Source organism: Diprion similis, chromosome 3, assembly GCF_021155765.1.
Source record: "Diprion similis isolate iyDipSimi1 chromosome 3, iyDipSimi1.1, whole genome shotgun sequence".
Classification (NCBI taxonomy): domain Eukaryota; kingdom Metazoa; phylum Arthropoda; class Insecta; order Hymenoptera; family Diprionidae; genus Diprion; species Diprion similis.
The window spans coordinates 1,885,330-1,906,271 of NC_060107.1; the positions used below are offsets into that span (position 1 = coordinate 1,885,330).

Below are 20,942 nucleotides of genomic sequence, written 5' to 3' on the forward strand. Positions count from 1 at the left end.
TTCACGTGCAAATCGTTACGTGACCATTGAAAAAAAAAGAAAGAAAAAGAAACTTTCAAAAGTATATATTAATCTAAAATAAAATAAAAATATATATATATATATAAAATGGCATACTTAAATTAAGTGTAAATCCATACCGATTGTGTAAAATTGATCCATATTGATTGACTGCATCATTTCCTTTCCAATTTACTGCACTGTATACTTCTGTGCTCGCTCGTGATATCCGATATCACTTAGCGTAGAAACTACTTCGCACAGTTCTGTAATTAATATGTATTATTAAACTAAGATATACTTTAACGGTACAACTTACCAGCTTTTTCTTATGAAAATTATTATTTTTTTTTTTTCATTACCATCACGTAATCTTCTTCAATTCTTTTTGCGATAATTTTTTTTTTATGCCTCAAAAATTAAATATGAGCTTTTTTTATTATACCGAATGTGACAATACAGCAACAGCAAATTTTACCAGCAAAACGTTTCCGCTGGATTTGCAAATGATTAATAGCACCCTGTAGCTGTACACTTTTTTATCGTCTCTTTTCTTTATTTTTCTTCAATCGAATGCCATCTTTTATCCACGCAAGGTACGATGTACAGATAATATTCCATCAAGAAATTGGAAAAATTCTATCAATCGTGGAATATTTTTATGGTAAAAAAAAAGAAAAAAAATGTAAAAATAAAACATACTGATTGACGTTAAATTCATTCTGTTTATAAATTTCTTCCTAAATTTCTATACGTTTGAAAACAAAAAAAAAGCTGCAAGTTGTATTAAAATATGAAAGAATGTAAACAGCACCTGTCGCGTGAGTCTTATACGCAGACTTTAGAAATATATTTGCCAATATTATTAACTTAGTTTTTACAAATTCAATCTATTTGATTATTAAATATAATTATAAAACTTTTATAGATTGAAAGATCGATTAATTGACGAATATAGAATTATAAATTTATACAAATAAAGTAGAGTCAGGTCATTTGTAAATTTCGTATTTCGTATATTTCGTTAAGGAACTGTTTAGAAGTCAGCCTGCTACTTGAATTTGGAATCGAGAAGAAAACTGAAATGAATCTCTGCACTGACAGACGACCAAGTACTAAAAGAAAAAACGAGATGTACAATTAATTTTGACCAAAATCTCAGAAGCTAAGACTGAGTTCGTTCAATTTTTATTATTATTATTATTATTATTATCATTATTATTATTATAATTATAATAGTCGGATGTGACCCAAAGAATTTCAAGATATTGCGATTTGTTATCACTCGAATTTAATTTCGTTATTTTCTAATAGTTTTGCCGTTTACTTGCATTACAGCAAATTTGATAAAAATTTCTTCGTTTTTATCTTTTTTCGTTTCATTCAATATATGAAAAATCGCGTCTCAGTGCCGCAAAAATATTCGCTAAAAATTCTTTGGCTCAAATTTACTTCGTTCATTTGTAACGATCTAAATATCTATTTTCCCTAAAATCATTAATTTCCTAACTACAAAGTAAAAATTTTTAAGCCCAAGTTGTTACAATATAACATTGTTCATTAAACGGTGTTGTTACTTTTTCTTTCTTTCTTCTTTTCATTTTTATACTCTAAATACGACGATTCTTACAATTACGAAGTTGAGGGTAGATTTTTTCATTTTCTTTCATTTTTCTCTCCTTTAATATTAATAAGAATAATAATTATAACAACAATAATATGGATGTATCCTTTCGCAGTGTTTCTCAACTTTATCAAGCCGTACATTACGTATAACAATACTTTTTTTTCTGTATCTTATATTTTTATATTTTCCTTTCATTTACCTTCGGAGGATTATCATCTTTCACCGATACATGTCTACATCGTTTATTACTTTCTCGTGTACCACCCTTTCTTGTGTATCTAGTATCGTTATACAGTGTCATCCTCCAGATTACAAACAAACAAAAAACAAAACAATTATAACAATAATTTAAACAAAACCGAGTGAGAAAGCAAAATTAAGTTCGAAATTAAAACAGAGAACGGTTTCCTTTTGCACAACCAGAAAGCTACCTCTTTGTCGGATGTATAATATATATATGAGATATAATGTATACTAGTAATCTTCATGGAAAGCTTAACTTTTAGAAACGTTTATCTAATTTTTAAATTCTAAACTTTTCTTCCGTTATCTTTCCCCATTATAGATATACATTACTTCAGTTCATTGTTAAATCAGTAATTAACATAGAATCATTATCGACTTAGGTCTACAAATTTATAGAATTACCATTATTTATTATTACTACTATTATTATTATTATTATTATTGTTATTATAATTATTTCGCTGCAGTTCAATACATCTGGTATATACTGTTTTCATAACCGGGCGGAATACAATTACTATAATCGTAATATATATTCATAACTAAGCAGGATAAAATAGAATCATGAATAGAGAATCGGAATATTTCTCCTGGCGCAACGTAAGAAATTGCATAAATTTTAGAATGATATTCTTTAGACCTGGTTATTATTTGTTTCAATAAGTCGGCTGCGTTATAATCTGAACAATTTGTTTTTGATTTTGATTTTTTTTTTTCCTTTCTTTTTTAAACATAAATTGTCACGTCATCGCAGAAAATAAAAAATGTTACCTCTTTTATAGTTTTCTGTTTTCTGTAGTTTTATTTCAATTAATATTATATAATTTCTCTTTTTATTCTGAATATTCGAATCGCTACACCCATTTTTCAGTTGAGAAACACCAAACTTTTATTTTTTATTAACACTATTGTTTACGTTATCCTACGGTTCCGGAAAAATGAATAATCTTTCCGCAACTAATCAGCGTACGGTGAACATTCTCCCACAATATAATCATTAGTTTTATCTTTCTTTCTTTTTTCTTTCTTTGTTTTCTTCAATCATTCATTGGACTTATTTCATAACAAACTCTCGATATACAGTGTTAAAAAAAATGATGAAACAAACAACGTCAATTGATACTCTGCGTACATACACAGGCAAAAAGTTACGTTGTCTTTGATGGTAAAAAAAAAAAAAAACAAAAAACAAAAAACCAACAACAACAACAACAACAAACAATGTACACCGGTTTTACAATCACCTCCGACAAAGAAAATCTTTCCATCGGTCAGTTTTTTTCCTCCGTATTCAAAAGTGATTTTAACGTTAAAGTTGCCAGTATAATATCAACTGTTGTATCTATTTCTATCATCGTTTTCAAAATTATCATAAAGTTCCTTATATGCGTTATAATTATATAAAATAGGAAAAAACTTCCCTAGACACACTATATGAGAGTATAAAACGCTATAAAACAGATCCAATAAAATTCATCATTTAGATAATTCAATAATACCCCCAAAGTAAATACGTTTGCATTTATTGTTAAAAAACTTTAAGGCCATATAATATGTATAATTGAAAAATTATTAAATGCATACGTATTCCTGGCACACAACGGTAAATATAATTGAATAATTTAGAAATCCGTTTGTTCACGTTAATTACACTTTTCACGTTTACAAACGGAGGACACAGCCTATACAGAGAATGTTCACAGTTTATTATTATTATTATTATTTTCTTCCTTTCTTCTTAAGACAGTGTCGCTAGTTAATAACTCGGCTCATTGTCACTTTACCAGCAAGTTATTTTTTATTTTTCTTTCCCCATCTTTTACTTTTTGTCATTTATATCTATAGTACTAATATGTTATATTCTATTATGTATTTTTTTTTTTAGTAGTATATCAGGTATTTCTGATCTTCAGTCCATATCGTCTTTAAATGATGGATGAAAAAATCTGCATGTATCATGTCTATCTAGCGTGGAGTTCCCAAGCAAATTTATGCCGTTTCCTTGTTCGTGTCGATAGCATGCAGCTTTGTTATAGTATGATACTTCGATAAAGAAGAAACTTAGAACGAGTGATCGTCCCATTTATTTATAGAGTACGTAAGCTCCGTTCAAATTACTTCCACATAAAGAGCAAAAACTGTAAATAAAAATAAACTCTTTCAACTAATTGATATCCGGGATTTAAAATCCAAAGACATAGTAGATGAAGGAATGAAAAATCTTGATAACATACATGTTTTTTGTTTTATACGAAAGAAAAAGAAATTATAAAACTGAGTATTGAATGTTATACTTGGCATAAAATAATATTAAAGTATACAAATTCAGAAACAACGTGCTACTAATGTGACAAATATTTTAAACGATGTATATATACTGTTTGAAAAATGGACCGATCGTTGTCGAATTAACGATAAACTAGAATGGAAGTTCGATAGATATGAGATAGAAATTGTTATTGTTTTTATTTTTTTCTTTCTGAACACGCAAGTCTCTCGTCTGTTTCACCGTGTCACCTTGTGAAAATGTATCTGGTGTGCGGATGGTTAAAAGCTTAGTATAATATATATGTATATATATTACTAAGAGATTATACATACACATATAACATTCACTGTATTATAGTAATATTATTATAGCAATTAAGAACTTAAATTTGCGAGTGTGTGTGTGTGTGTGTCTGTGTGTATTATTATGTCCTAAAACCTAGGTGTAAAAAATATATAACAATGAATAGCACAACAATGTTTAACAGGGTTTTGCATTTTTTTTTTTTCAACCTACATACTACATGGCCGAGTCATATAAAATGTGCCGAGCTATTACTGGCCACTGTCGTTATACCTTAATCTTAAGCCGTATTATTATTATTATTATTATTATTATTATTATAATTATAATTATAATATGTGGACATAACGCTATACTTATTATTAAATAAAACATATTATATGGCTGAATATTGATTCATTAATCACCATTACATTGGCTAACTATTTTTGAAACACCTTGGGACCTCTACAAGGATTTAGATTTCACGATTTTACATAATTTACATCGGCAAGCTCTTTTTCTTTCTTCTCGTTGCTAAAAGGAAATACAATTTTTTTTATTTATTTATTTTAGTTTTTTTTTGTTTTTCTTTCTTTTTCTTTATTCTCCTACTTATATTCTACCTTATTTCAGAGTAAGAAAAACGAAAAAGATAATTACAAAGAGGAAAGGGATTAGATCACTTAAATAAATCTAGATGCACATTCAGCGTGTTGTTTTACTGAGAATAAGAATAATAATAATAATAATAATAAGAATAGAAAATAAAAATACTATTTTATAGAAGTCCCATGGTCTTTTGTTTTGTTTTTACTTATCGTTATTATTTAGGTTGACCTTACACACTTTGATTATCCTTCATTCATCCTATGATAAAACACACAACATTGGTTTTTTTTTTCTTTTTCTTTTTTTGAATTTTTTTTTTCTTTGTTTTTTCTCTCAATTATTATTATCATACTTAAATTACCAATAAAGCGGCATTCAGAATTATTATCTTAATAGTTTTCATCAACAATTCATCGTTAGTCTTTCGTTTTTCTTTCATTTTTATATATAAGAAAAATATACAATCTCGACTAAACAAATGACACAAACGGATTTTTTTTTTTTTTTTTTTCTTTCTTTATTCCATTTTATTTTTTGGTAATCGTAATTCGTTTGTACTTTATCTGAATGCCACTTTCGCCCCCCCCCTCCCCCCCCCCCCCCCCCTCCCTCACCAAGTGTATTTACGTTACACTATGCCTGGGCCAATTTTATCGAATATTGTTAAAACTGACCGCGCGATACTAACTAACTACCTAACTAAAAATACGGATATCGGATATTTTGCGAATCGATATACCTTTACACATATATATGATGGTATTCCGGTTTATACTTTATTCGCCGAACTCACGACATATTTTATTTCTTCTTTATAACAGACTTTAATATACATATAGATGTGATCCGTGTAGCGCAGAGACAATGATAGTAGGAAAAGTGAAAACCATGTAACAATCAATCGTTGAATAATTATACATATTTTTATTTTCATATTTCATATCTCACATTCGCAAGGGACATTAGGAAAAAAATAAAAAATAAAATAAAAACAAAAATTAATGAAAAATTCCCGTCGAGTTTTTCACGAAGGACCTACGTTGTCGTGAGTTATGCGAATGACTTATACTTACCTGAGCAGGTTGTCACACTCTCCTGCCGATCATCTAGTATCAATTGCATGCAATTCTTCTGTGCTTAGCTCTGTGAATCTCTTATAGTAAGAGATATATACATATATAATGTATATATATTGTACGTTTCACCGTTTTCAGCAAAATCAACTTTTGCCCTGTCATATCATATTTTATAAGTGTTACCCTTGACTTTAAATTTGTTTTAAATTTCTTTTTTGCTTCCTTTATCTAGAAACCTGCATAAAATCAATTGCAAAAAAGAATCAACAATAAACAAAACAAAAAAAAATAAAAATAAATAAATAAAGTAAAAACAAGGAAAAAGAAACTCAGGATAACGATACACGTATCGCGTCACGGCTTGTCTGCATCGGTAAAAACTGGCTTCATGCCAAAACTGAAAGCTTATTACTTCTGCCGATTGTTATCGTGGATATTATTTAAATAATTTATAATGTATACATTAGTTCTTGCTGCGGAACACAAGTGGTTGTCGTAGTCGTCGTTGTCGTCATCGTCGTCGTCGTCGCTATTCGAGCACATTTCTGGTTGATTTTTTTTGTTTGTTTGTTTGTTTGTTTAATGTTCTTAGGTATATTTTTACACGAATGCTTGGCATTTCACCCACACTGATGTAATCAATTTCATACGTTTTTTAGTTTATTCATTATACAGTACCGACACAATCGCATGTGTGTTAACTCCTCGTCTACCGAGGCTGTGTTCTCCGCACTGCTTTTTTGAATTTTCTTTGCGGTGTTGCCTGGGTTGTAGCCTGAGGTATAGCCTGAGGTATAGCACTGAAAATGAATATTTTGAAAATATTGATTAGCAAGAAAATGCTGTACAATTTCCTTGGTTGGAAATCCACTCGGTTTGTGATGGAAGAAGAAAAAAAAACCAACAAATAATAGGGTTTCAACGTGGAGGAAATTCGTTCGTATACATACTTGAATGCTGTTGGCGCACTGCCGCCTGTGAAGTTGAACGTCGGAGCTGCATTGGGATTGAAGGCAACACTCGGATTCGAGTTTGGTGCGTTGAATGGAAATCCTGCTGTAGGCGCGGCAGCTGTGGCCTAAGATAATAATTTCAATTAGTCAAAAATCGTGTTGAGTAAACCCAGGTTTGGTGGAAAAAATTGGTGAACAATTAAAAATTAATTTTCTGTAGCTCAAATTTTTTGTGGTGCACTTTGAAAGAAAAGAAAAAAAAATGCTTTAGACAAAAGTTGTTCATCTCGTCACCCTGTAAATAATGATTCCTGAAAAAGTTATTTATCTTAGTTAGTTTAGTTGTAAAATGCAAACATTTTCGTTCATTCAGAGTAATTCGCAGAATTTTCAACACAGGCTTTAGAAAATCAACTAAAATTTCATTCAAACATTTCCCTAAAGGCTCTCGAAAACCTCAGGTGGTTGCAACTTATGGCTTTGCAGTAACGAGCGATCTGCGAAAATTCACAAATTCACTGTAACTTGTGGATGTTTAGTTTGAGACGTTAAAAAAAATTTGAAGGGCCAGTTTTCGATACGCACTTGCAAAACATGAAAAATAAAAAAAAAATATTCGTCTCCCACAAAAATAGTATATATTTAACGAAAGTACGATCTCTTCTGTTAAACCCTTGAGAACCCAAACTTAGAGAATATTGACTAATCCAGGTCTTTCTAGGACTGAAGTTCAATTCTTTCAACCTTTCTCTGACTGTTTTTACATCTAAAGTAATCCTCTGTCTTCTGTCACGAATGTTAATTCAAGCTAGAAATTAAGGTAGTACTTACTGCTCCGCCAAAGTTGAATCCAGAAGGCGCAGGAGTAACTGAGCCTCCGAAGTTGAAACCGGCATTGGGAGTTGGAGCTGTGGAACCAAAGGCCGGCGTCGATTGACTCTGACCAAAACTAGGAGTAGCCTGAGGAGTGCCAAATATCGATGTGGAAATAGGCGCAGTTTGTGAAAATGGTGGAGCTGCGTCCGGCTTAGGAGCATTGAATACAAAAGTTGCTGGAGTTGTATCTGAGGCGGTAGGTGGATTGAAGTTAGCGGGAGCTCCAAACCCGGTATTTTCGGGCTGCTGTGTGTTGGTGCTAGTACTTCCGAATGCGAACAAAGGTTTTTGAGCCAACGGTTGGGTAGACGTCGGAGTTGGATTTTGTGAGAAATTGAATCCACTGGAAGCTTGAGATGCGGTAGGCTGAGTAGAATTTCCGCCAAATGCAAAGAGTCCAGACGCGGAAGACGGAGCAGTTTCTGCTAGTTTCGACGTCCCGAAGATATTCGGTGTTGGATTGGTCCCAAATGCAGGTGTGGACGTTGTTCCGAAAGCTGGTGCTGCAGATCCGAATGCAGTGGTAGAAGAGGAGACTCCGAATGCAGGCGTTTGCGAGTTAAACGTCGTTGATGATGTTTTTTTAATACTGCCAAACGGCGGTATCATTTTGTTGTTATCCTGAGGAGCGCCAAAAACTGGAGCCTTTGTTTCACCCGCTCCAAAAAGCGACCCGGGCTTATTGTCCGTGACGCCGAACGACGGTGCTTGCTTATTTTCGTTACTTTCGAAACGTGGCGTGGAAGTGACGGAATTAAACGCAGGGCTGTTAGTCGAGCCAAAAGATATAATTTCAGATTTATCAGGATGTGACGTGGTGGCTGTTGTACTCGCACTCGCCTGCTTGGTAGATCCAAACATAAACATTGAAGACGTCGGTGCTGACGTTGGAGCTGGCACTGGATTTTGACCAAAACTTTGCACCGCTTGACTCGGAACTGCCTCCGGCTGACTTGGAATCGTCGTTGCAGAACCAAATGTAAAAAGTCCAGATGTCGGGACGCTGACTGCGGTTGTCGTAACTGTTGAACCGCCGCTATGTGACACAGGCACATTTGTCGTGCCAAATGTGGGATTCTCTGCAGATTTGGTAATATCTGTATTAATGGGTGATTTTGTTGTTATTGAACTAGATTGATCATTGGCCAAGATTGCTGCAGGAGCGTCGCTAGTTGGTGCTGAAAAATTTAATTTCTGGGATTCTGTGTTTGGACCAGTTAGGTACACTTCTGGTAATGTGTCTTTTTTGTCCACAGGTGTTTCAGTTTTCACCGTTCCAAAAGAAAATGGTTGCTTTGCAATAGTATTAGCCACTGGTTGTGCTCCAAATGTAAATTGTTTTTCAGCAGATGATTTTGACTCTTCCGTTTTTGGTATACCAAATGAGAACGGAGCTTGATTCTTAGGTTCATCGACGTTCAATGACCGTTTTTTCGACACGTTTTGAACAGCATTCTCTTCCTTTGTATCCGTTTTCTGTTCAAATTTATTTTTCTCCTTATCCACAACACCAAACGTAAATCCTGAAGAATTCTGAGGAACACCGAAGGTAAATCCGCCAGCTTTGGGTGAGTCTGTCTTAGCGCCAAAGCTAAAACCTGTCGACGAAGGGACCGGCTTATTTGCGTCAACTTTTTCATCACTTTTGTCAATTCCAAATTTGAAACCTCCAGCGTTCTCGGGAATTCCAAAACTGAACTGTACACTCGACCCACTGCCCGTGGCTGAGGTTGATTTTGCTACCTTCTTTGAACCAGGTCTCACAGCACTACAAGCTACGCATTCGATAACATCTGCTTTATTCTGTACCATGCAATCGTCACATGTCCAAACACCCTCAGGTTTTTTAAACTTATCCCCAAATCCTGACATCGGTGTACTTTTCGAATCGGATTTCGAAGCACTAATGCATGGACAGGTCAAAGTGGCTTTAGAATTTTTCTGTTTACAATTCAAGCACTCCCATAAATCCTGATCGGTCGACTTTGTTTTCTCCGCAGAATCAGTGTTATTAGCCAATTGATTTCCACTGGGATTCAAAATGGCAGTCAAGAATCCTGAATTAGCAGATACTCTTTTAGGACTGACCTTCAGGGAGCCGGGCTTTGAAGCGTTGCAGCAAGGGCAAGTTTCGACCGATGAACGATTTCGGAGCATACAACCAGGACATTCCCACGACCCTTCGGGAGGCTTAAACTTTTCCATTAAATCAGACTTGACTGGTTCAGGAACAAGGCTGGATGTAGAGCCGATTGTCGGAGCCTTAATGCTTTCAGATCTAGAGGTAGCGCACAACGTGCATTTGACATCAGTCTGTTTGTTCGACGTTGCACAATTGGAGCACTCCCAATGACTGGCGCTCGTTTTGAACTGTGATCCGAAACAATCGGTGGTCACAGGCTTAGACTGCGTATCGGTGAGTGATGATGAAGCTGGTGTATTTTCTGTTGTCTTATCACCTTTGGAAACTGACTTAGAAGCTTTGCAACCGATGCACTGAGGCTCGTGTTGGTTGTTCTTCATCAGACACTGGTTACATTCCCACATGCCAACTACAGGTTTGTTGGAATCTGTAAGTAGGTCTGATTTCTTTCCCAAAACATCCATAACACTGCCTGTTTTTAACTTACTGGACGTTTTGATTCCGTCCACAACCACATCCTCCTTGGGTTTTTCCTTCAACTTCGGGGCTGTCGAGGTGTTGGACCACATGAAATTATTACTAGACGAGAAACTAGCCGAAGAAGTATCAGATTCCAAAGTCAATGTTTTCGAAAGTGAATGACTACCCTCTGCGGAATCTTTAACACTGGCATTGATGGGTTTGCTGAACGTAAAGTTGTTGATAGATTTTAAATTCCTAGTAGTGTCCGTCACTTTTATCGGGCTAGCGAACTTGAATAATTCATCTTTCACTCCCTTGGCCATGTTACTTGTAATTACTGGTAGCTTTATATCAAAAGTTGGCAAAGTACTAATAGGCAACGTGACGTTCGGTAAATTGACTGTATCGGTCACACAATCTTCATCCAAATCGGTTTTACCTTTAGCTTTAACCTTGCCCGAGTATTTAGACTTCTCATCATCGTCCGACCTGTAAAACAAAAAATGAAATTAAGGAGATTGAAGTTTGCTCTACATACAAAAAAAAGTAAAAAAAAAAAAAACGAATAGCACTATTGACTAAAAATTTGCCTTAAATCAATTTAAATATACCTCAATCTGTATTCCTGGGGAGATGGTGGGGGGGCACTGCGAGCGGAAACGATTCTCCTAGCCGCTACAGTAGTGTCTTGTAATCTCTGACGACGTCTAAGCTTTAGGAGATCCGGCACTGTAGGTACGGTAAGTTCTCTAGTCAGATGACGGAGACCTACTCGTGCCAACGGAGTACAGCCTTCATCCCTCTGTCGTTTTCTACCACCGATCAGCGATGAGTTATTATTTGCATTCATTGGAATTTTTTTAGCATCCAAAATCGGAGACGAAAAATGCTCTAGTGCTTCCAATATCCTTTTAGCAGTTTGACTCATGCCTGATGAATCGACACCGGTCACATTTGGTGACTTTACTTGAATGTTGGTTCTGTTTGGTACTTTCAATTGAAGTTCATTCGTACTATTGAACAAGGTACGTCCTCGGCGCTGGAACCCTGCCATGTTGGCTCCTCCAAACGTGGTATTGCCATTGTAAAACGGAGACGAGGACTGTCCTCGTTCAAGAGAATTGTTCATTACTGATGCATTGAAGCTTGGCTTTCGACTGCTTAATGAATCCCTAGGATTACTGTCCAAAAACAGAGACCGTGGGGACTGTAGGTGATTCGCTGGAAACACAGAAACCGAATTTATATAAAACCTGAAATAAAAGATGTATGGGCAAAGTTTCGAGTCTTGACCAAATTTTTAGAATGATCCAAGAGCCCATTGATCCAATTTGAACATAATGCAATGCCCGATTCCATCTCCAGTAAAAATATAATCGACAATTACTTAAATTTTCAAACTTACTGTAGTTTAGTTTATCTTCATTGTATCTCTTTCTGCTTGTGAAAGATCTGTTGTACCCCAGACTTGAGGGTGCTTCTTGCCTGTTGACTTGGGGTATGAGAGAGCTGCATCCGCTTGTGCTCTCACTGGACTCTGAATTATCGTCTGTTCCATTCGCCGTGCCATTATTTCGTTGCGATGTTAATGAAATAAACTCTGTCCTACTCCTTTGATTGCTCGTACTGCCAATTTCTGATTGGATAGCTGGTGTCGATGCCACTAAACGACGAACCCCACTAGTTCCAGCTACTGGAGGTTCTAGGAAATCGGCTGTCTGGAAATTCGTAAATGGAATTAATAAATAATATTTATCGAGAATGAATCACGATATGAGTAATGGAACAGGAATAAACAAATGGACATAATTACAGTTTCATTGTGGATAACGTAATCTTCTTTCTGAGGGTCGACCTCGTTATCTGAAATTCTACTTCTTGGCTGTATATTGAATGTTCCGGGGGGATGAGTTACATCCATACGAATCCTTGGCCGCTTTGAAGGCGGAGGTTGCTGTGATTCCTGCTCATTTTCAGAGCCCTCTAAGTTCTCCTCGTTGTTTAACATTTCGCCATTGTCTTGCGATGAGTTAAACCATTTGCTGATCCACGATCTCTGCGGTATCAAATCTGTGACTTTCGTAGCGACTTTTTTCACAAAAGACTGTCAATAAAAAAACAACAATAAGCATTATTCAAGGCAGTTTATAAAAATATCAGGTTTTTTCTGAGAAAAATCAATAATACTGCATAATTAACTGAGACTCAGATTTTAAACATAAAATATTTGTTCAACGACAAACTAAATGCCGAGGTAGCTCTAGATACTATAAATATTAATTGCAAGTAAGATGAGAATTTCAATCGCATTTCGACATAGCGAGTAATAAATAACTGAAAATTGAATGTTTATCTCAACAGACGTATATAGCCTGTGGTTGATATATCGGATACATAAGACAGTGCAAATTGTTGCAATGTGACGAGATTGCATGCGTTATAATATACAATAATAATTGGAGCTAGAATTAGCCAACAGAGATATTAAGTATATCGAATTTCGAGGTTTGGGTGAATAAATTCCAATAATTATGTAATTTATAGATTCGATTGACGTAACGAGCTCGACGGCATTAGGCACGGTAAAAATTATTATTAATAGATATAAAACTGAGCATAAGAAATTGAACAATTGTAGTAGAACCCATGCAGCATTTCAAGGTTAGAGCGTTTTGAATGACGATAAATTCCGCCGTGGGTGTGCGCGTATAGAGTTTGAGGTTATTTGATGCGGATAAAACTTTGTCGGGTAAAATATCTGATCGAATTTGACTGCCGGGGATGGGGAAAGTTGTCACGATCGGCTCGATCGTTGCTCAGGGCACGTTTTAAAATCATATCTATTTTGGGAAACGCGCGAAGGACCGTTGGAAGGCAACTTTTGTCGCGGGAGGCCAGTGGCCGAGAGCTCAGAACGAGTTACACTCACGTTGTTTGCGTCGTAGGGCTTGGCGTTCCTCGAACGTTTGTTGCTCAAACTGTTACCTCCTTTTGCCATGATCGCACCATTTACTTGTTTATTATTACACACTCACATTAATTTAGATTATTGCATATCAAACTGACACCTCACATCGTCCAACTTTCACGACGAAACCACGAGAAAATATGGCGGTTCCTCCACCACCGTGAGGGGTCAAGCTTCCCGTTGGCTCGTGGGCACGTGACGCCACCGATCGACTCTCGTAGTCTCGATTATCGATATTCATGATAGCCATAGAACTTATACTACCTGAGATACATAACTCTGATATAATTACGGGCGCTTTCCTCTTGCGTCAATTTTCTGACAAAAATCGACACGATCGACACTAACGACCGGAATAGGCCGTTGAAATCATATAGTTTCGTGTTATGTCAGAAAATTGACGTGAAAAGAGAGCGCGCCATGTATCAGAGAGACAGAGAGAGAGGGAGAGATAGTTGGGTATAATCTGTCTCGTTCGCTCGACACCTGATTGGCCGATACATTTCCTATCAGCGAATCAAATGCAGAGTGAGAGAGACGGAGTAACCCTTATACATCTCTTTCTCTCTCAAACAACTTCGCCCTGTTCTAAGATTTTCTTTATCTCCGTGCGCCGTCGATGTTCATGAGTCGGGATCTTGAATTTACCCATTAAAATTAAGCGAACTTGTTGAATAATTATAGCTAATCATTACGATTTATTAATGCGAGCAGAAAATAGCTGGGCAACAGTTTCCTTTACAGAATATACTTCTAAACTTCTTCTAGACTTCATTCAAAATCAATAAATTAATATGCAGAAAATGTTAAAACTTTGGTCCACATGCGTATTATGGATATTTCTCCTGCCAAATTTATATTCTTGTCTCATACTTTGACTGAAGAATCAGTCAATATATCATAGATGAGACTTTCAATTCAATGAAAAAAAGATTTCACAATTGGTTATGAATTTCAAAGGTTCCTTAGATTGATTCGTCTGAATGACGCGCAGACAAATACTGTAAAAAATCAAAAAACTTAGGTGCGTAAATTTGCGCGATCTAAGTCGTTATTGAAGCTGCAAAATTAATTTATAGACTTGGGAAAAATTATCATATTCCAGGCATCTAAGCGTTATAAGATTTTCTCAAAGTAACCTCAAATGGTACATGCATTTTCATGCAGTGCGCCTTGTTACTGTATTGATGCATTATTTTCTTTCTATATTCAGACGGAACTGTATAAACGATATTAAAGATGGTCAATAGAACTCTCAAGTTTTAAACGTTCTCATCTCTAAAGAATTAAATTACACAACACATCGCGACTTAGCCTAGCTAATTGCGAATAATCGAACAATGGTCCCATTTTTGAAAGTAGCTTGAAAATGGATTCCGTCCGAACAGCGAATCACATAACATTGCGCCTGGAGCTTTTCGCAATCCTTTCATTTCTCACATCAGCTAGACGGCGGCATGCAGGCCACGCGGAGTAATTGGTTAAGTTGTTAACATTGACAATTTCGGCGATTTTCAGCGAGACAGCGAACAACACGCGATACCGTGTACCAAGAATTATACATTCTTTTTGAATAACTTGCAATAAAAATGGTTGAAACGGCCGCAAACGGATCCGAAGGAGAGGCTGCTAAACCAAAGACAGCGAAACAGCTTGAGAAAGAGGCTAAGAAGTTGGCTAAGTTGGAAAAGTTCAAACAAAAGATAGATAAAAAAGAAACCTCTGCTCCAACTAAGCCCAAAGAAAAACCTGAGGTAGTTTTCATATTCACTCTTTAATTCTGCCTCATTGTTAATCGCAACAATGACGTTTCCCTAATCCATATGGTCCACTTATATTTTATATGAAAACAAAAACATGATTAAAGTATATACGTTTTGCAGAAGGTTGAAAAAAAGCAGGAAGGCAAGCAAGCAGTATTATATACCATAAACACTCCAGAGGGGGAAAAGAAGGATGTCAATTGTTCAATGCCTGATTCCTACAGCCCTCGCTTTGTCGAGGCGGCTTGGTATTCCTGGTGGAGAAAGCAGGGTTTTTTTAAGCCTGAGTATGGAGTAAGTTTGGTCAAAGTCCTTCAGTAATAAATTTACGAAGCACAACAGTATATGCAGATGCAGAAAAATTCATTCGAAATTCATTTTATACCATGTTTGCAGCGCAAAAGCATCAACGAAACAAATCCCAAAGGCACATTCGTCATGGTTATTCCACCACCTAATGTCACCGGTTCCTTACATCTTGGACACGCACTGACGAATGCGATCGAAGATGTAATTACCAGATGGTAAGTTGATAGTTTCTCGAACAAGACTGTAATAACGACGAAAGTTTTTCTCCGCTTTTAAGGTATACCTAAGAAACAATCTAGCTCTATAACTGCTTGATAAATTCTCATCAAGAATATTTTTTACTTGCCCAAATCATTTTTACTTGCTCTTTGTAATATAACTGATTTATCATTTGAACTTGAGGAATCGTATGAAGGGGAGAACGACGCTTTGGAATCCAGGCTGTGATCATGCCGGAATTGCGACTCAAGTTGTTGTTGAAAAGAAATTATGGAGGGACGAACAAAAGACACGTCATGACATAGGGAGGGAAAAATTTGTGGAAAAAGTTTGGGAGTGGAAAAATGAGTGAGTGCAAGATATGACTTAACTTTTAGCACGATGTATCTAGGTGTCAATTTTAGAAATTAAATAAATCTGCAGGAAAGGAGACCGCATCTACGAGCAACTTCGTAAACTCGGTAGCTCCTTCGATTGGGATCGCGCTTGTTTCACAATGGATCCAAAACTCTGCCGTGCCGTTACCGAAGCTTTCGTACGTCTGCATGAGTCAGGGGATATTTACAGGAGTAATCGCCTTGTGAATTGGTCCTGTACGTTGAAAAGTGCAATTTCTGATATTGAGGTAACAATTATTCCTATTTCCTGTCTCATTACGCCTTAATGGTGAGAAATAAACTGATCACTGTCGTTCCAAGGTGGACAAAATGGAGCTACCTGGGAGAACTTTTCTCGCTATTCCTGGCTATAAAGAGAAAGTTGAGTTTGGTGTGCTCGTATCATTTGCATACCAAGTAGAAGACTCAGATGAAAAGGTTGTCGTCGCTACAACTCGTATTGAAACAATGCTTGGAGATGTCGCGGTCGCAGTGCACCCCAAGGATGCTCGTTACTCTCACCTGGTTGGTAAATACGTGAAGCATCCATTCTGCGATAGAAAGATACCAATCATAACCGACGATTTTGTGGAAATGGAATTTGGCACAGGTAAATTATCACCTTTGTCACTTTGAAAGAAAACGTTTTGAGTATATTCTCGTTACGTTAATTAGGCGCTGTGAAGATAACACCTGCCCATGACCCCAATGATTATGAAGTTGGAAAGAGGCACAACTTGCCATTCATAACAATTTTTGATGACGCGGGAAATGTCATCGGTAATTATGGAAAATTCACGGTACGTATCATCCTCACCTAAAATAAACTAAAATAAATTATAAGATGGTTGAAGTATTGAGAGATTATTGCATGCTTCCATCATTTCAGGGTATGAAAAGATTCGATGCGCGGAAGGCTATTCTGCAAGAATTGACAAAAAGAGGATTATATATTGAGACCAAAGACAATGCAATGGTTGTACCAATTTGTAGTCGTTCCAAGGACGTTGTTGAGCCACTCATGAAACCACAGTGGTTGGTAAATCCTCTCTATATTCGATGCTTTCTTCACTCTTTAAGCAAAGCTTGAGACATGAAATTATATCTTGCAATTATAGGTACGTTAAGTGTGATGAAATGGCTGCTGATGCTATTAAGGTGGTTGAAAATGGAGAATTAAAGATTATTCCAGAGCAGCATAAAAGAACTTGGAATCATTGGTTAGAGGGTATCAGGGATTGGTGTATTTCTCGTCAACTGTGGTGGGGTCATCGAATCCCGGCATATTTTGTATCCATTCTCGACTCAGCTGGTTCAGACGGAACGGTAAGTCGTTATTTTTATTATAATAAGATCGAATTTGACTCACGTATACAATGAAAAGTCCATTTCGAATGAAATAAACCATTTCAGGAAAACGACAACAATTATTGGGTGAGCGGAAGAACAGAGGCAGAGGCGAAAGAAAAAGCTGCAAAACGGTTCAATGTCAGCATTGATAAGATCAAATTGGAACAAGATCCTGACGTCTTAGATACTTGGTTTTCTTCCGGTCTCTTTCCATTCTCTGTCTTTGGCTGGCCAGAAGAGGTATATGAATACCACATAGTCATTTAGTTCTAACTTATCACATTTCCTTATCTTGTACAAATCTGGTTTTAGTCTAATGAATTGAAAGCTTTCTATCCTGGAACTTTGTTGGAGACAGGACATGATATACTCTTCTTTTGGGTAGCAAGAATGGTTTTTCTTGGTCGAAAGCTCTTGGGTAAATTGCCATTTAAGTAAGTCCTGACTATAATTTTTGAAAATTTCGCTTCTCAATTTTTTGACTCCTAATGTTACAAAAATACTATTTTTCTTTGCGTTTAACAGGGAAGTTTTCTTACATGCCATGGTGAGAGACGCGCATGGCAGAAAAATGAGTAAATCTTTGGGAAACGTCATTGATCCGATGGATGTAATACACGGAATAGCTCTAGAGGTAGGTGTGAAAAATTTCCTGGCACCATTTCAATGTTTGTTAAGCTGAGACATTACTTCAGGATCTTCACAAACAATTGTTGGACTCTAATTTGGATCCGAAAGAACTTAAAAAAGCTACAGAAGGACAGAAGCAGGATTATCCTCAGGGAATTCCGGAGTGCGGAACAGATGCATTGAGATTTGCACTGTGTGCTTACACAACTCAAGGACGTGACATCAATCTCGACATTTTGCGGGTTCAGGGTTACAGGTTTTTCTGCAATAAACTTTGGAACGCAACAAAGTTTGCCCTGATGTACTTAGGAGATGGATTCTTATTCGACGCCGAAAGCGACGAGGTGAGGAAAGAGAATGAAACGTTTTTACACGCAATTACACTTGAATACGGAAAATTTGTATTTGAAAATTTTATTGTAAATGTCACGTTAGAAAAGCTGCGCGGTTTTGAGCGCGGAGGATGTCGTTGGCGATTATAAATGGTATCAGCACACACTAAACGAGAATTGTGTTCAAGACGCGCTAAATAACTTCTTGGCAGATTATTCGTACATAAATGGATACACGCCTTCCCAGGCTGATGTTAAGGTTCATGAAACGTTGAAGTGCCTGCATATTGATTTTTCGCACAGACCGCATCTTTTGCGATGGTTTAAGCACATCGAAAGTTATAATACACATGAAAGATCCAGTTTTCACCCAGAAGATGGAGAAGTTTATCAACAGACTAAAAGTAACGTTAGCAATAGTCCTAAAAACGGATTTCAGGTACGCTTTGACAATAGCGTTTACTCAATTATTGTTTGTAGTATGTTTAGTATCCAAAACATTTTTAGCTTGGGTTTTGTTTTAAAGATTATTTTAACATTTACTTGTTGTGATGTTCTACATTATTTTTCACTGAAAATAAGCACTCCAATTTTGTCATTTTTCTCAGCAATGTAGATTACCTCTTCAGCATGATGAATTTTCGTTCTTATGAATTGTGTTTTCTTACTATTGACATTAAATAGTAAATAAGTATACATAAACTTGTAATAAAAATTTTACAGCTCTCTGGAAATGAAACCGAAGTTGACTTGTGGATGCTTTCAAGGCTGAGTTATGCGGCGAAAGTTTGTGACGAGGGGATAGCTCAGTATGATCTTACAGCTGCAACTACAGCCTGTTACAATCTCTGGCTGTACGATTTGTGCGACGTTTATCTGGTCAGGATTTAATAATATATATCAATCAATTTCCCCCTTTCTTCCAATCATTTACTCTAAACTTCATTCCTGGAAAATTCATTTTTCAGGAATATTTGAAGCCTGTGTTCCAGGGTGGAAATGAAAAGACTAAGTCCACAGCTCAGAAAGTGTTGTTCAAAAGTTTGGACATAGGATTGCGTTTACTCAGTCCATTCATGCCCTTCATAACGGAGGAACTTTACCAGCGTTTACCACGTAAAAAATTGATTTATCCAAGTATTTGCGTGGCTCCGTATCCAGAAGAAAGTGAGGTGAATGATGATACTTTTTTCTCGAGAATTTTTAGTCAATGCAGCGATAGTGATTCGACATTGAAATTATATTTATTTGTTTCATCAGTGTCCTTGGAGGGATCAAGGCATAGAAGCGGATGTTGATGTTGCTCAGAAAATCATTAAATCCATCAGATCTGCACGAGCTACATATAATTTACCAAACAAGACTAAAACTGACGCATTCGTCACATCTTCGGAAGACAGTATCAAAGAAAAAGTCAAGACGTACTCTTTGTTGATTGGAACACTCGCTTACTCCATAATTTATCTCGACAATGCTCCAGCCGGATGCGTCATTATACCTGTGACAGACAAGATCCAAGTTCACTTATTACTTAAGGTGAATAAAATAAAATGAAAATCACTGTAACCATTTCGTTAGTTAATTATGTTTCGGAAACCATAACATTCATTGTAATTTGTTATTTCAGGGATTGGTCGACCCGAAAAAGGAGCTTGAAAAACTCGGTAGAAAGAAAGGCGTACTTACGGAGAGTATAAATAAGCTGAACCAGGCGATGTCAGCAGTTGACTATTCCACCAAAGTTCCTGCGGATGTCCAGCTAGCAAACACGGAAAAGTTAACCAGTAGCAAAGGCGAATTGGAACGGCTGGTAGAAGCTATGGACGCTTTACAGCTGATGCAATAGCAGTCTCAAATTTCCTAGATTCAAATTTGTATGTACTTCTATGATTTTTCTTTATTAAATGAAGTAAAAACCAATCGCTAAAAACATTAAAATCGTTATTTTCATTTCATCCCCGATTTCGGGGTTTGATAAATTTATATTAAAAATCCCAAGAATACTATAAACTTCTTTATTATAATTTATTATTTGTGCTATTTGAGCATTTAAAATTAGAAATTATCTACAGGCCTGTCATTCTTATTAGGCTTTACATTATTAAAGTGCGGATTTTTACAAAAAAAAAAAAAAAAAAAAAAAAATTAACGAATCTATGGGTAATATTATGTAACAATTAAATTATGTATCTGACAATGAGTATTCGATCTATTTTCAAACTAAATAAACTATAACATGACGTGTATAATACGGTTAAAGTGAATAAGTTTTTTTTTCCTGCTGGACTTTATAAGTAGTGGGTTGTAAAATATTTCGTATAAATAAAACAGGCAACGTATCTACCGGGTCATTTACTAAATACTCGCCACGAGTGCGATCGATGCAGCAGGTTCTACCTGAGGTTGAATAATCAACGAATGACCCCGTATGTAGACTAGGTTGATCCT

General features: G+C 36.1%; 2 protein-coding genes across 4 annotated transcripts; one reads left to right on the forward strand and one right to left on the reverse strand.

Moving 5' to 3' along the window:
- Positions 1–5,649: 5,649 nt before the first annotated feature.
- On the reverse strand, positions 5,650–13,712 carry LOC124404551 (nuclear pore complex protein Nup153-like). 2 transcript variants are annotated; one of them, XM_046878772.1, is made up of 8 exons: positions 13,476–13,712; positions 12,360–12,650; positions 11,952–12,264; positions 11,158–11,767; positions 7,897–11,035; positions 7,063–7,190; positions 6,791–6,912; positions 5,650–6,348 (listed from the first exon to the last, which is right to left on the reverse strand). In XM_046878772.1, the coding sequence occupies exons 1-7, from the start codon at positions 13,542–13,544 to the stop codon at positions 6,822–6,824; spliced, it is 4,641 nt and encodes a 1,546-aa protein (XP_046734728.1). In that variant the 5' UTR covers positions 13,545–13,712; the 3' UTR covers positions 5,650–6,348; positions 6,791–6,821. The 2 variants fall into 2 exon arrangements, with proteins under 2 accessions (XP_046734728.1, XP_046734727.1); XM_046878771.1 differs by lacking the exon at positions 5,650–6,348 and having other exon boundaries at positions 6,683–6,912; positions 13,476–13,711.
- Positions 13,713–14,812: 1,100 nt separating this feature from the next.
- Positions 14,813–20,428, forward strand: LOC124404865 (valine--tRNA ligase). Of its 2 annotated transcripts, XM_046879322.1 has the most exons (18): positions 14,813–15,268; positions 15,398–15,571; positions 15,674–15,801; positions 15,989–16,153; positions 16,229–16,430; positions 16,504–16,792; positions 16,858–16,982; positions 17,072–17,217; positions 17,301–17,508; positions 17,596–17,772; positions 17,845–17,966; positions 18,058–18,166; positions 18,228–18,506; positions 18,598–18,933; positions 19,218–19,373; positions 19,463–19,666; positions 19,755–20,030; positions 20,122–20,428. In XM_046879322.1, exons 1-18 carry the CDS (start codon positions 15,104–15,106, stop codon positions 20,338–20,340), a joined length of 3,480 nt encoding a protein of 1,159 aa, XP_046735278.1. In that variant the 5' UTR covers positions 14,813–15,103; the 3' UTR covers positions 20,341–20,428. The 2 variants fall into 2 exon arrangements, with proteins under 2 accessions (XP_046735278.1, XP_046735279.1); XM_046879323.1 differs by lacking the exon at positions 18,598–18,933 and having other exon boundaries at positions 14,815–15,268.
- The last annotated feature ends 514 nt before the right edge of the window (positions 20,429–20,942 follow it).